Source organism: Rhea pennata, chromosome 5 (genome assembly GCF_028389875.1).
Source record: "Rhea pennata isolate bPtePen1 chromosome 5, bPtePen1.pri, whole genome shotgun sequence".
NCBI classification, from domain to species: domain Eukaryota; kingdom Metazoa; phylum Chordata; class Aves; order Rheiformes; family Rheidae; genus Rhea; species Rhea pennata.
The window spans coordinates 42,249,624-42,265,140 of NC_084667.1; the positions used below are offsets into that span (position 1 = coordinate 42,249,624).

The 15,517-nt window shown below is 40.1% G+C and overlaps 1 protein-coding gene across 7 annotated transcripts in view; it reads left to right on the forward strand.

Moving 5' to 3' along the window:
* Positions 1-13,406, forward strand: part of PPP6R3 (protein phosphatase 6 regulatory subunit 3) — a 65,296-nt gene extending 51,890 nt beyond the window's left edge. For 5 of the 7 annotated variants that reach the window (XM_062578049.1, XM_062578048.1, XM_062578047.1 and 2 more), the window contains 4 exons: positions 1,889-1,995; positions 2,967-3,117; positions 5,835-5,957; positions 9,809-13,406. In XM_062578049.1, the coding sequence (XP_062434033.1) occupies positions 1,889-1,995; positions 2,967-3,117; positions 5,835-5,957; positions 9,809-9,860 (433 nt within the window). In that variant the 3' untranslated portion in view covers positions 9,861-13,406. The other 2 variants (XR_009958692.1, XR_009958693.1) reach the window with 2 other exon arrangements.
* The last annotated feature ends 2,111 nt before the right edge of the window (positions 13,407-15,517 follow it).

Consider the following 15,517-nt stretch of genomic DNA (forward strand, 5'->3'; position numbering starts at 1 on the left):
AAGGAGTAGGACCCAGGTAACTATAGGCTGGTCAGCCTCATCTCCATCCCTGGAAACATGATGGAACAGCTCATTCTAGATGTCATCTCTAAGCATATGGAGGAAAAGAAGGTGATCAGCAGTAGTCAGCTGGGGCAAGTCAGCAAGGGCAAATCATGCTTGACCAACCTGATGGCCTTCTATGATGGAATGACTGGCTGGGTAGGTGAGGGAAGACCAGTGGATATTGTCTACCTTGAGTTCAGTAAGGCTTTTGACACCATCTCCCATAACATCCTTGTAGACAAGGTCAGGAAGTGCAGGCTAGATGAGTAGATAGTGAGGTGGGTTGAGAAATAGCTGAATGACATTGCTCAGAGGGTCATGATCAGTGGCGTGGTCTAGTTGGAGGCCCGTGACTGGTGGTGTTCCCCAGGGGTCAGTACTGGATCTAGTCTTGTTCAACATGTTCATTAGTGACCTGGGTGAAGGGACAGAGTGCCTCCTCAGCAAGTTTACTCACAATGCTAAGCTGGGAGGAGTGGCTGATGCATCAGAAAGCTGTGCTGCCATTCAGAGATCTGGACAGGTTGCAGAGCTGAGTGGAGAGGAACCTCCTGAGGTTCCACAAGGGCAAGTGCAGGGTCCTGCACCCAGGGAGGAATAACCCCAGGTGCCAGTACAGTCTGGGGGCTGATCTTCTGGAGAGCAGCTCTGCAGAGAAGGACCTGGGAGTGCTGGTGGATGACAAGTTGACCATGAGCCAGCAGTGTGCCCTTTGTGGCCAAGAAGGCCAATGGTCTCCTGGGGTGCATTAGGAAGAATGTTACCAGCAGGTCAAGGGAGGTGATCCTGCCCCTCTACTCCTCCCTGGAGAGGCCTCATCTCGAGTCCTGTGTCCAGTTCTGGGCTCCTCAGTACAAGAGAGACATGGAGCTACTGGAGAGTGTCCAACTAAGGACTACAAAGATGATCAGAGGACTGGAGCATCTCCCTTAAAAGGAAAGGCTGCGAGAGCTGGGCCTGTTTATCCTGGGGAAGAGAAGACTGAGAGGGGATCTTATCAATGTCTATAAATACCTTAAGGGGTGGTGTCATGAGGATTGGGCTACACTCTTCTCAGGGATGTCAGATGATAGGACAAGAGGCAACAGGAACAAACTGAAAAACACAGGAAGTTCTGCCTGAATATGTGGCAAGAATTATTTTCCTGAGAGGGTGACCAAGCACTGGAACAGGTTGCCCAGAGGTTGTGGAAGTTCCTTCTGTTGGAGATACTCCAAACCTGCCTGGATATGGTTCTGTGCAGTGTGTTTGAGATGACCCTGCTTGAGCAGGGAGGTTGGACTAGATGATCTCCAGAGGTCCCTTCCAACCTGAATCTTTCTGTGATTCTGTGATGGTCAAAATCTGATGTTGCTTTTGCATTCCTTCAGAATGAACTACTTGTGACCATTCTGTAGATACTTGTTAGAAAAGTAATTTGCAGTATAAATTCACTTCTGCCATTGGTGACCGTTGAGGGTTCTTGGCATTCTCTGCAGAAAACTGTCTTTAGATCTTGCAAGTCCCAAAGAGAATGTGCTCAAAAGGATAGCTGATGTTGGGAATGTATTGTGAGGAGTACTTGATATACCATATTTAGCCAGAAAGCTTACACTACTATTTTTAATCAAAACAAAGATTAAAGGCAAACAAACCCTCAACGAGCTGAGTTCTAGTGAGTTTTGCCTTACTTAAGGCGTGCTAAGCACAGAATTTAGCACACGTGTAGGAGTCTTGGCATCGTTTAGTTTCAGTTGAGTTCTAGGTCTCATAGCTGTAATAGCACTGAAAATACTGTTTTAAGAGTAAGTTTCATTCCACTGTTCAGAAATGTTTCTAAAACCTTTTTACTTTGTATTTGAAGTTCAAAGGATTCCTTAAGAAGTAATTCTCCTGTGGAAATGGAAACTAATGCAGAGCCCATGGATCCCTTGAGTGCAAATGTAACTGCTCTTGCAACACAGCTGGAGAGTAAGTACACTGTAGTTACTCAGAAATGCGAACAAACTGATTGTAAGAGTTGTGCCTGAGAAAGACCTGCCTGAACTTCAAAATTCAGGTCTCCTGAGGCCTCTTTGAGGCCCTGCTGCTGTTCTGCCAGATAATGAAAATAGCTTGTCAAAGGCATTCTGAAATTAAGTTTTCGTATTTAAAACAGGAACTGGTGTTACTGTTGTCTTAAAAATGCTTCAGTTATGAACAAAAAAGCATTACATAGAAAGCTAACTGTACTGTATTAGACAAGCCTCATTTGTGGCAGTACTTAATTAGCTGATGTGATTCCCACAAAGAGTTGTAGCATCTAATTTCTTTGTAGGTGGCAGTAGGCCTGTGACTACAAATTTCCCCTTCCTACTCTGCCCTTTCCTGCTTACCTCCTGTATGTACACACTCATTCTTTCTTCCCTACATATGTGAACTGATTAAAGGCCAACCTGTATTAATTAACTTTCTACACGTTACTAGCACACAGAACAGAAGTGTTGGGAAGTCCAGCCTCTTCGGACCTCAAATCTAAGGCTTGTCTTAAACTTGGAAGTTCATCAGCAGACTTGTACATTGACCATTCTGGACTTTCTTTGCAGTAACTGTGACCATACAGAAAACTCTGTTACTGTAATTCTACTGAAGTCTAGTGCCAACAAACCTGTTTAAGTATCTACTGCCAATCTAAACCACTAACTGGCTTGCAAAACAAAAGAACAGTAATTATGGCATGTTTGGGGAGGTGTTGGGTTTTCCCCTCTTAGAAACCTCTGTAAGGAGTACTTATGCTGTATGTGTGTATAGTGTGAAGCTGTAGGAAAATGATAATTGTACACTTATCTTTCGTTACGTAGACAAAGCTGCAGAAAAATTGATTCTAGCTATGTATAGTCCCCTGCTTGCTCATGAAATACAAACATCACTAGCAATATACTAAAGTGCTGCTTGATATCTAGCCCCAGGAAGTGTTGCTATGGAGGCCAGCTCAGATGGAGAGGATGATGCAGAAAATGCAGACAAGGTAACTGAAACAGTAATGAACGGCAGCATGAAGGAGACGCTGAGCCTTACTGTAGATGCTAAAACTGAAACAGCTGTCTTCAAAAGGTGAGGATACCTATTTATTGTCTTCCCACTCTTTTAAAATAAGCACTGATGTAATATTACCTCTCTATGAAGTTCTTTACAAGTAATAATTCCTAAGACTTTAACTAGTTTTTTTTCTAAAAATGACTATATTCTTAAATTTTACTTCTGATTCTAGTTACTAGAACATAGTTTTCCTATCACACTTTAATATGCAGTGGGAGATTTTTAAATGAAGCTACTTACAAGATTAGGGCTAGCTTTGCAATAACTCTTAAGCCTGGTGGCTAAAGAGAAAGCATTTCAAACTTTGCACAGAATTACTGGTTTTCAAATTAGAATTTGATCATCATCTAAGAGGCTTGAAGAGAGAGTGAAGGCCACCAGGCACTGCTTGTGCGAGTATCTTATTGGACAATTTAGGTGATGGCTGATAACTGCTGTGGGTGATAGTGTCAAATCTGTTCTAGACTGTAGGTGGCATGTTGAATCCTAGTGTAACTTAAGAGAACTAACCTGTTAATTTTGATAACTTCTGATATGAAGTATTTGATTTAGGAATAATGATCTTATACCATATGGCATGTAACCATAATATATGTTGACACAGTGGCTCTTGTATAGGAATAAAAACATTTGTATTTGGTATACTAGATGTTAATTTAAGTGATCAGATGGTTCTTTTAGTATCAAAACTTTGGAAAATTGAGCCAACAATCAATCTGACCTGCACAGATCATTTTGCCTGTATTCACTGAAGCTGCTTTTTCTCCTCCTCTTGAGAGATTAGAACATACTGTTAGCATGGGGGTATCCAGCCCTCTCCGCTCTTGCAGAATTACTTCCTAGTATCTGTCCCTCTTCCAGCTTTAAAAATTGAAAACAAAAATCGACCATATGTCTTGGGAGTTGCTTCCAAGAACTAATCCATCTCAGTAGAAGAAACTTCCCTGTGTAAGTCCTTCCATTATCTATCTCTTTAAATTCATTTCATTTCTACTTGTCCCGTTTGTGGTAGTAGATATCTGCTGTTCCTTCCGGAGGCTTCAGGAGTTGAAACATAAGTGTTCAGTCACTCTTGTTTCCATCCATTTAACTACACAGGCAATAAATTCTGTTTCAAATATTTCTAATCCCTTTTAGCACCTGATTAACTTCTTGTGTGTTCAGTATGGCAGAGGGAGTGTTTCTGGCTGCATGGTACCTATAAATCAAACAATTGGTGAAAGAATTGAATCACAGCCATTTAGAGGAGGGACTAATGTCGTTATGACATAGCATGAAACTGTAGTGGCTTTTTGACCAATGTTTGAATGAATGATGTATCTGCTGCCCAATTTTAGGTAACACTTTTATGATTTGTCTTTTTCTTCTGTTTGAATGTTCAGATTTTTGCCTACTTAAATTGCTTCAGTTCACACAAACTTCTGTGGCTCACAGTATGGGTGCAAAAGCTAACTTAACATTAGAAGGCAGTATGGGATGGCAACTTCTGCTTTTTTTCATGGAATTACTTATCTCTGTGGTGGGGTCAGCAGAGGGATTCCTGCAGTTAGATGGATGCCGAGGTGGAAAGGGAGAGGATACAAATACGGGATCTTCAGGGAATTTGCACCTGGCAAAGCAGAATACTGCTGCACTTGGGTTTTGTTTAGATTTTGGCCAATAGAAAATGAGTGGTTACAGAGTCAGTGTTGGGAGGAAGGGAGCATCATAAGATAAGTGGGAATGGTTAATTTGTGGAAAGCTGCAGAGACAAGTGTGGGATTTGTGTTTTTGTTTTAAACTAATGAGGCAAGGGGGAATAAGAATAGAAAGTCCCCTTAGGATGTATATGGGGTGACTGCCCTGCCACTGTTCACACATTCCAATTAGGGGAATGTGACTGTGTTGAAAATATTTGTGATGTTTTACATGTGTAGACTTGTTACAGAGGTATAAGATTGATCTCTGTCTCCTTCAGAGCTGCCTTATCTCAGGCTCCCGGTAGGTGTACCGCCATACTTGTATGTTAGTGTGACAGTGGTATAGCGGAGATGGGGAAAAGTGGAATTAAAAAAAAAACAGAAAAGCTTTATCTTAAAAGCAAGACACAAGTGTGCATTTATCAATCGCTTTAGAAACTGCCTGGTTACAAGGTCATGCCTTGTTTAGTGTGGATGTATTGCTCATTCACAGAATCATGTTTATTTTTGGCCCTGAGAGAAGAAGTTTCTGAAATAAGGGTGCTGTCAGTCCTGTCTAACATGCTGGTTTCATTTCACTGTGGAGGTAGTGGAGTTTAATAAAAGTGGTGATGAGGTAATGACTCTGCCCATCTGTTTCATGGGCAGACTTCATTGATGCCAGTTTCTAAGGGAATCTTGAAATTCTTTTATACCTCTTTCCTTCCATTTTGCATACTTTTGGCTTCAGAGTGTTGAAATCCTATCGGTATGTACAGTAACTGTGACTGTTACCACTTACGGCATCACACACTTTCCTTATTTCCTCTCCAGTTTTATTTGTAAACATTGTATTCCCTGCCTCCTTTTCCAGTCAAGTTTTAATGGATGTAAACACCAGTGCATTATTGGATATTTGCAAAGTCCAGAGCCATGTTGCTTGATCTTCATATTTCAGTCATAATTCAAAATCCATTTGCATGTGATATACAAACCCTTTTCCTGATTTCATACTGCTGTGTGAAATTCACTATAACCAAACTGAAAGTTAAATAACTTGTTTCTTTCCTTCAGTGAGGAAGGAAAACTGTCTACCTCGCAGGATTCTTCTTGTAAATATGTGGTGGAGGAGAGCGCAGAGGTTGCAGAAGAGGCTCCTTCTACTCTACAACCTACTAGCAGCAGTCCAGAGCAGAGGTAAAAGCATACAAGGGTGCTTTCAGTCCTCCAAGCAGTAGCTTGCATGTTTTTCTAGTAGGGCTGATCTAAAAATATTCTTCTGTCTGTTTTGATCACCTCTTAGTTTAATTCTTCCTAAATTCACTCTTGCGTCTATTTTGTATGAATTTTGTAAGTTGTATTTTCTACTGATACCAAGACACCTGAGTTGTGAAGTTTATTTGCCTGGTATTTGTCTTGTAGGATGTTGTAAATATCCCCATTCTGTTTTGTGATATGTTAGGAGTTTGAATAGTGGCTTGATAGAATTGTGAAAAGTGTGTGTATAGGGGCGGGGAGTTCAGATTAAGTTTGACTTTGTGGCCTGAGAATTTGCATAAACTAGGGTTAATTTTCTTCCTACTATGGAATGGCTGGGGAGGATTCATAAATGCGGCTATGTGAAAAGAAAGTGGTGCCTTAACATTTGACTGTGAGCTAGTCAAATAATTATTTCTAATTATGAATCGGTTACTGTTTGTACCCTTGTCTTTAGACACTGATTTGAATGCTTGTAGATCTGGACAAACTGCTCAAATTATGTAAGCCATTTGTTTCAAATAAAATCCTCTTGAAATTTGGAGCAACCTGGATTGTTCAGCATACTTACCGGAGGAAAGAAATGAAGATATTTTGCCTTGCCAGCTTGGCTAGTGGTATGGTTTCAGAGAACAGTAATTTAAGATACTATTTGGAGGGGACTGCTACCAAACACAGAAAGCTATTCTTGTGTAAATATTTCCTAAACTGTCAGGTATGAAGGACTGCTTCCTCCAGAAAAGACATCTGGTAGTGGTGGTTTTTTTTTTCTTTTTTTTTTTTTTTTCCCTGCTTAATTTCATGTTGAAGTATTTGTTTTGGCTTATTTTTTGCTTCTCAAGTTAAAGCAAAATCTGGAAGCAGTCAGAATCAACTTGAAGTGTAGTACAGCGTCACTAAAGTGAAAAGCACATAGAGTGAGATTGTTTGCCAAATGTTTGACATCTGAGCTATTTTCTAGACTTTAGTGAGGGAAGAAACTTGGTTCTTCTAGAGCAGGATTCATCTTTAACTTGCATTAGAAGCCTGAAATAGTGAAGAGCTTAAACTAGGTGAGAAGGCCACCACCTTTGAAGGCAGCATTTGCTGCAAACCTTAGGAGCTAGATCAGAGCAGTATCTGACAGCTTCCAGCTGCTCTTCAGATGTGAACATGATTTTGCAGACTTCCTGCCCCTTTTGCCTCAATCTCACCAGTGTAGATGAGACAGCAGAGGCAGCTAGATCTCATTGCTGAAGGCAGAAGTGGTGGTGTTCGGGTGGTCCACACAGGTTACACAGCTCAATGCAAGGTGGGGAGCTTAATTTCTCATTTTCTAGGTCACTTCAGATTTGTAAATTCTCTGTAATCAATCTCTAGACAAGAGTTTACTGTTTTCCTGTTCGAAATAATGTCTTGCTGCACATCCGGGTAGTGGAGCCTCACGGGCTTGATCTGCTGTATTAAGGCTGCAAGTATAGTCCAGTTTTCTGCGCTATGGATGCCCAGAGGAACTGTGCTGCCTCAAGTCAAGCAGAAGGAGAACTGAAAGTTGCTCTGTGCCTTGGGCAATCCTTAGGGTCCGCTCCCCAGCCCGTAGTGCAGAGCGTGGGGCTGTGCCTGCTGCGTCCCATCGGAGTTGGGGGTTTGTGAGCATGATTTGAGGGGGGAGAGGGTTCTAGTTAGTTAAAAGCAATTCCAGAAGTTGGTTTTGCCTTGCAGTATAAAGAGTTATGATTCTGAATTTTTGAGTCAGTATTGAACTAGTTGAATTTTAAAAGCTACAGTGTTTCTTCAAGTAACAGTTAAAAGTCAACAGAAGTTGAAAAACTTTATTTCTGACAAAAGTGTGGAAATCTTCTGTGAAAGAAGTAATTTTTAAGACTGTCTGGACACTGTCTTACACACCTAGTTTACTGCTGAAGACAACTGAAATGCTTTTACAAGCAAAGATTGATTATAACTGTGTGTGTGTGTGTGTATATATATATATATATTTTTTTAACATGGAACTCTGCTGCATTTTGTGGTTATTCCTTATGCAGACTATTTAAGAAAGATGCAAAGATATTTAACAAAGTTCATATTCTATTGTCCTGTGCCTTGTTTGTGAGTGGGCATATTTTAGCTCTGGTGCTGTTTTACACAAGAATGCTGCTACCTTTTTCTGCAAATCAGAATTTTTTACTTGAATATATTCCATAAATTCAGTTAACAAACGGATTCTAATTGAAAACCTGTATGTTTTGGGTTAATTGGGAAACCCAGAGGCCCTGTCTTTCACAGCTCCTTTTTATCCAAAGATACTATTTTTATCAAGAGGATACTTTCTTTATTCTAATGAGCGTTACGTTGTAGGGAAGAAAAAAGCCTTGGATACTAGGCCTCAAGTAACAAGCTGCCCATCTAAGCCAACAGAGGGCTCTCCTAGCTAGCAGTTGCTGGGATTGCTTTTGAGTTCCAGTAAACCTCTGCAGGACTCCTTCTGGTGAACCCCGCTGGTCCAGCAGAGCTCGGTGCTTTCTCTAAAGGTGGCTGTCACAGCAGATCCTCATGGGAGCGCAGTATGAATATCTGGATGAATTTAATCGAGCTTTTGGGGCTCCATGCATGTATGACTGGTGTGAGGAGTCTCCTAGGTAGGTCTTTGGCTGATAGCCAGCAATAATCATCTCTGATAGGAGCCCTGTTTTGTCACCTTTTTTCCCTCCCAATTGGTAGTAAATGACTTATTGCTGCAGCTGTGTGGACTGTCAGGCCTCCTTTCCATGCAGCACTTGTCTTACTTACCTTCCTGGTTTCTCTAAAGTGTTTAACTTTTGTCTGGTGCTGTCTTGTCTCTTTTCTAATGTGTGCATGTTTTTTTTAAAAAGTGTTTTTGGTGCTTAGCAGCCAAAGACTTAGCTAGGGGACTCCCGCTGGTCATGTGCGTGTAGAGCACGGACCCAAGAGTGTGGCTTCTCTGTGATGTACACCATCAGAGAACAGGAGTTACAGGTAACTCTCTTAATGTGTAGTTCCAAGTGGTATTTACAGTCTTTAAAGGAATCTTCAAATGCATTCAATAGAGTTGCACTCGGTGCAAGTTGAGGATTTTTGTCTTTTGTTGCTTGAAATTCTTAATGTTCCCATGTACGACTGGTTGATTTTTTTCATTTGTGTTAGCCCAGGAGCAAGTGAGCCTACGCATTTGCACTGGACTTTCCCTTAGCTAAAAAGCTATGTGCTGGGTTTTTTTGCTCCTGCAGGTTTGTTCTTTTTTTCTCCTTCCATACTTCCTGAGCCTTTCACGCTAATGGACTGAAATTCAAAGTATTTGTGAAGCAGCAGCGTACAGATTAGATTAGTAACTAAAGCAATTTTAAAACACTTTTTTCCTGTTATGTCTTTGTACTTGAAAATAAGTAGCTATTGTAAGTACTTTTGCTATCATATTTTGCCTCACAGAACAAGTTGCAGAAAAAAATCACAAATGCACATTTATTAGTGATTCTCCCTGGGGGATATCTGTGTGTATAGAAATCATTCAGGAATTCAATTAATTTTAATAAAGATCAAGCACTTTTCACTGGTGTGCTTAGATAATTTTAAGTGCTGCACTTAATTAGGCAATAAAGGGGTAATGTGGGCTCAAGAGGAAGAATGGGTCGAGAGTGTTGCTAGCTGCTTGTTCTCTCTTTTTTGACTTTGGTAGAATTCTGTTCTGGAAGACTGCTCTGATGTGTGATTTTGGGGGGGTCTTGCACTTACCTGAATTTATTTTGGTCCCTTCTTGTTTCTTGTACCCTTACATCTTTTTTTTGGTCTCTTAGGACTGACCAACGCACCCTTTTAGGAGAGACTTCTGTTAATGGCCCTGTATGATATGTGATGTCTACTGCTGTTGGCTGAAGAAAATGAACTGATATCCAGGGGTTTGAGTGTTTCTTGAGGATTTCATCTAGAGCCTGTTGAAGCCAGTCACTGCTGCACTAATTTCGCAAGGGATCAGGACCAGCAACATTTATATTCTAGATTTTAAGACATTGTACAGAAATAAGTGTAAAAATATTGCACATTGAGAAATACCAATAATTTTTGCGTATGTTTATATTGTATTGTTCTAAATAATGGGTGGCCTGTGAAATAAGACCTTGCCACCTATGTAATGACAGTAGTGTTACTATAGTTAAAATGGCTGTAAGAATAGTTTTATAAAAAAGTGAATACACAAATCTAATGTATTTGAGACATAACTATTTGACAATTAGTGTGACCAAAGTATTTAGCAGTTTTCATACATTTTTCACCTTGTAAAAAGAAGAAAAAAAAAAAACTGAATTCATGTTTCTTCCAGGTTGGCAAAGAATTGTAGAACTGAAATGCCCTATAAATGTTATTTTGGTTGTTTTAGCTTACAAAAGTGATTTAAATAAGAATTTTTGGTGTTCAGCATTTTACAACAGGTTTTTTAATTGGTAATTGTTTTCTGTATTGTTTAAAACAGATCAAAATGTAAGTCTATTGGTAGAGATTTTAAGTATTTATTGCTACAACTTAGTTGACAAATTGATGTTACTGTAAAGCCATATGTTCTGTTAAGTCTTGTTTGCTTGAAACAATACCTTACAGGTGAAACACTAGAATATTTGAAGTGCACATGGCTTGTTGTGTTTAAGTGATTCACCTGCCTTTTAACCCGTTCACCAAGATTTACTTTAATACCAAGCATTATACAATGGAACATTTCCAAACAATCTGCGTATTTAAAACGCTGTAATCCTCTTAGACAAGTCAAGTAAATGAAATGCCCGTGCTGCTAATGTAATTACAGTACATGCATTTTAAAAGTATATAGTGTTTTTTAATACAAATTTTGGCAGCAGAGCATGTTAATTGTTACTTTCACTGTACTGATCTGTGTGAGGCTTTCATTTGTATGTTCTGAACCAGTTTTTTCACAGCTGGTTTGTGTATATATATATAGTGATTATGGAAACTAATTCTGTGTAATTTATAATTTTCTATGTCAGTGTAAAATTCCAACAGCCTTCTCAAACAGAAGCAATATACTGTATATTGCCACATTGTCTGGTGAAAGGGTTAAAGTACTTCACCTCCTGCACTTTTAGATGCAAATCCATTTTTATTTCTGTAATAGTTATATTCATTTATTTTTACATCATTTGTTTTCTTGACCAGTATTTAAAGCCAAAAGGATACTCTAAACAATGGCCAATGATTTATTTTAGAAAGTGTCCCAAGCAACGTGCCTAAACATTACATTGCATACAGAAATAAAAAAACAAATGTATAATGGCATTGCCCTTATTTCTTCCTGTCTTGCATTTCCTTCAGCAAGCTTCATTGGGATTTGTCACTGCAAACTGTTATAAACTGATCAGTTGTATGAAAATGGAGGAAGAAAACAAGAGCAACTATGGTTACCTTTTATTTGTGTATAAATAATGGAATCCATTGAGTTTGCAAATTGTTCCTCCTTGAATTCAGAATTACTTCCAGATCAGCTTTGCCAAAACTATTTGTATTGCATTGAGTATTTTGCTGCATTACTAAAAGATAGCAAGGTTGGCAGCTGTCCTCTTACTGTGTTCTGGTCTGCTATTGAACAAGCTGTTTTGGAGCCCAGGCTGCTTCATTCCTTTCAACAGTGAATTGGAATCCAAGTAGAAATACCCAATACGAGTGAGCCATGTTGCCTGCGGTTTGGCAAATCTGTTAAGGTTTATCATTTATTTTTTCTGTTCTTGAACAGTACCAGCCCACTACCCAGTTTGTACTGGCACTCAAGAATGAGGAAGGGGAGTATGTTGTCCCCCTTTTTTCTGTTCCTGAACTGTAGTATCAGTTGAGTGGTGATGGGAAACGTGTTAACTGGAATTTCCTCTTCAGTGCCGTTTGTCTTCTGCTTAAACGGTGCAAAAGGGAGGTTTGCAATGGTGCAAATGGAGGCAAACTGGGCTGTCCAACCTACTGCCGATTCCAGCAGTCTTGAGGGTTCATCCTAGCTCTTGCATAGAAAGAGTTTTAGCAACGTGTGCAGGATGTGAGGTAAGCCTTGGATTAATGTGGGTATGATGTGTGAGAGCTTACTTCAAGAGGCTCTGTAATATGATTTGTACAAACTACAAAGAGGGTTTGTATTGCCTGTAATGGGAATCCTGAACTTGAAGGGGAAGCTTTGGTGGGGGAAGGGGACACTTGGAAATGCATACATACTTCCCCCCTGCCCCCAGCAATTTATACTGCTCTTTTATAGGCTTAGGAAGGTTGGGAGGTATTTGGAGAGTTCTCCTGAATGGCTGTGTTTCCATTCAGTTTACTCACGGTAAACTTGTCTTCTCACTAAATGTTATTTTAGTGCAGTTGTAAGATAGATTAAACTCACAAATCTGCACAGATTGATTTGAGTTCCTGTAGCGCATTTAGCTGCGGTTAAGATTAAATAAATGTCCTTTGTTGGTGTTGAAATAAATGTATTAGAATATTTCAGATGCTCCCTGAAATGGTTAGAGGGGCAGTCACTTAATACTGCTTTCAGTTGATGTCCAAGAATGATGGTGGATTTAACCCTCTGGTAATTCTCTGGGGTTTTTTTTAAGCTTTTTTAAAGCTTTTTACTTAAGCAGGAGTGTGTTGCAAAAGTAGCCAGACCAGCAGTAACTGCCTCCTTTCTCACATGTGTGTCTGTTAAACAACAGAGGGTGAATCTTGCCTTGTTGACCAGTTGCACCAGTGCAAACCCCCCCCTTTTTTTCCCCCTCTTCCCTCCCCCCCCCTTTTTTTTCCTTAAGTGTAAGCCTTATGCAAGATTTCATAGCAGAACTATTCTGTTTAAAGTATAAATTGTTTGACTTGATAAGCAATATGATCATCTTACTAAATAAGCATTCCCCCTGTTTGGCAAACTGGTAGGTAGTCCCTGGGAAGACAACAAGATAGTAGATGTTCTCATTACATCTTTGCAAAGGTATCCCATGCTTTTGAGACGATCATTAGTTCTACCTTTTGCCAGTAGAAAATTTGTATCTACCTCTTAAAAATAGTGTATTGTATCAGCTGCATACTCCTGTGGAAACTTACTGCGACGTTGATTCAGAGTGTGAATTCCAGCAAGGAAGAGCAGTGATGTGGAAGGTGAATTGGGTCCAGTTACTGTCTTTCATTATGAAGTTATTTCTCTATTTAAATTAGCTTTAATGTCCTTGGAGATGCTTTGTTTTCTATCATGCAACTTACGTATGCTTAAGCAGATCACTTTTGACTGTCTCAAAATAGTAAGGTCTCTTTCCATGTAGCGTGAATGCTTCAAGTCTTGTTACAGGAATGTCTGCATTTTGTTTCCTGTACCAGGAATGGAAACTGGAGTAAAAGTTATTGCGGCAACAAAAGGTTGTTTTGCCAAATGTTTATTTTTGTTCTTTAGTTGTGCATTTTGCACTGTCTCTCATGAGACCCTGCTTGTCCCTTTTGCTCAGGTGAAGTTTATCTAGCTGTCATACCCTCATGTATGGATGGTGATTGGTCACAAGACTGATTCTTCAGGGCGCAAAGAAGATGCTTCATTTTTGTTGGAACCTGTTGCTTACAGATCCACTTGGACTGCTTTTGAACTCCGCTTGGTGCTGCTCTCCTTGCCTTTCTTGATTGGGGGTGTGTGTAGGCTTGATGTAGCCAATCGTAAAAGTAATATTACGTTCTTAATGCAGTCTCTGTTTTGCTTGGGTCATGACAGAAGCTGTATTCCTGTCCTCCCCTACCATATGTAATTTTTTTTGAGATTGTAGGGGGATGACTGTTAAACACTGTTCTTGCCTTCTCACACTTAAGTAATACATGGCCTTGATCTGCTCTACATACCTATAACAATGTTTAGAAACTCCAAAACAAGCATAAAATTTTCTATTAACTATAGCTTTTCTATTGAAGAGAAATAAATGTGATGTTTAATCTAAGTTGGCATGCATTTTACTGGATTTTCAGCTTTCTGCATGTGTACAAGATCTACCTACAGCCTCTCTAGAAGCTGCTCTGACAGCAGGGCACTGAGCAGAACTGATAATACTGTATGAACTGTATCACAGGAATAGTACATCAGTTTTAAATCAAATTGGAATATGGCTGTTACTACACAAGGTGAAGGCAGACAAGCACTATGTCAATAGTGACTAATAAGACTCCTTTGTGAGGAAGAGTAACTCTTGTGTAAGAGCTCTGTCATCAGTTTCTTGCAGATATAAGCAAAGGGAACAGTGCTGGAGCTTTTTTTTTTTTTTTTTTCCTACAAAGTTCATAGAATCATTGAGGTTGGAAGGGACCTCTGGAGATCATCTAGTCCAACCCCCCTGCTCAGCAGGGTCACCTAGAGCATGTTAGACAGGGCTGCTTCCAGGCGGGCCTTGAAGATCTCCAGAGAAGGAGACTCCACAGCCTCTCTGGGCAACCTCTTCCAGCACTGCAGCACTCTCACAGGGAAGAAATTTGCCTTCACATTCAGGCAGAAGTGCCTGTGGTTCAGTTTGTGCCCATTGCCTCTTGTCCTGCCACATGGGACAACTGAACAGGGTTTGTCCCCATCTCCTTGACAACCTCCCTTGAAGTACTTACACACCTTGATAAGATCCCCCCTCAGACTTCCCCAGGCTCAACAGGCCCAGCTCTCACAGCTGTTCCTCATAGGGCAGATGCTGCAGCCCTCTGATCCTCTTCGTAGCCCTACGCTGGACTCTCTCCCGTAGCTCCATCTCTCTCTCGTCCTGGGGAGCCTGGAACTTGATTACTTTGTGTCCATCTCCTTAATTGTGATAACTTTGAGTTATTTTTATGACACAGGTAATGCTTGCTTTCCGCATGTTAAGAATCCCGACGGTGCTGTAATTGGCATGCTCTTCTGTCTAATGTCTCATGGCAGACTTGACAGGGCAAAGACTCAGAGCACAAATGAAGACAATGGTGGTGTTAGAATCATAAGTCATACACTGGAAATAAGCATCTATAACTTTTCATAGATGTTAGAGGGGAAGGCTGATAAGTAACTTCATATGTCTAAAGTTGGAAGAGGCCATTCAAGTATCCCTTCTGCACTTCTGTAAACAAAGATCCTAGGATTTGTGCTTCACTCCTACCTGTTGCTCTGTGATCCCAGTAATTTGCCTGTGATTAATGTGTATATGGAGAACACTTAGAACTGAATTTTTAGCTAGTTCTAGGTAAAATAGCTTACTAGTGCAATTAAAAGAACAAACCATTTTAGTAATCTAGTCTCTAATTAATAATAGGAATAAAATTGTAAGTGGCATGTACCATATATACATTGAGGCAATAGTTGTAACTGTGAAATGAGGGGCATCTGAAGATTTAAATGATATAGACAGATGCTATTCCAGCTTCTGTCTTTCCTCTTCAAACTATTAGCTGCCTGTAAAGCTGCAGTGCCTTGCACGAAGCACATTTGTTTTGCTTGCTTCTTTTTCTTAGGCAGCACTTGCTATGCTGCAATGGTAATTTTTGAGTTTGCCAGC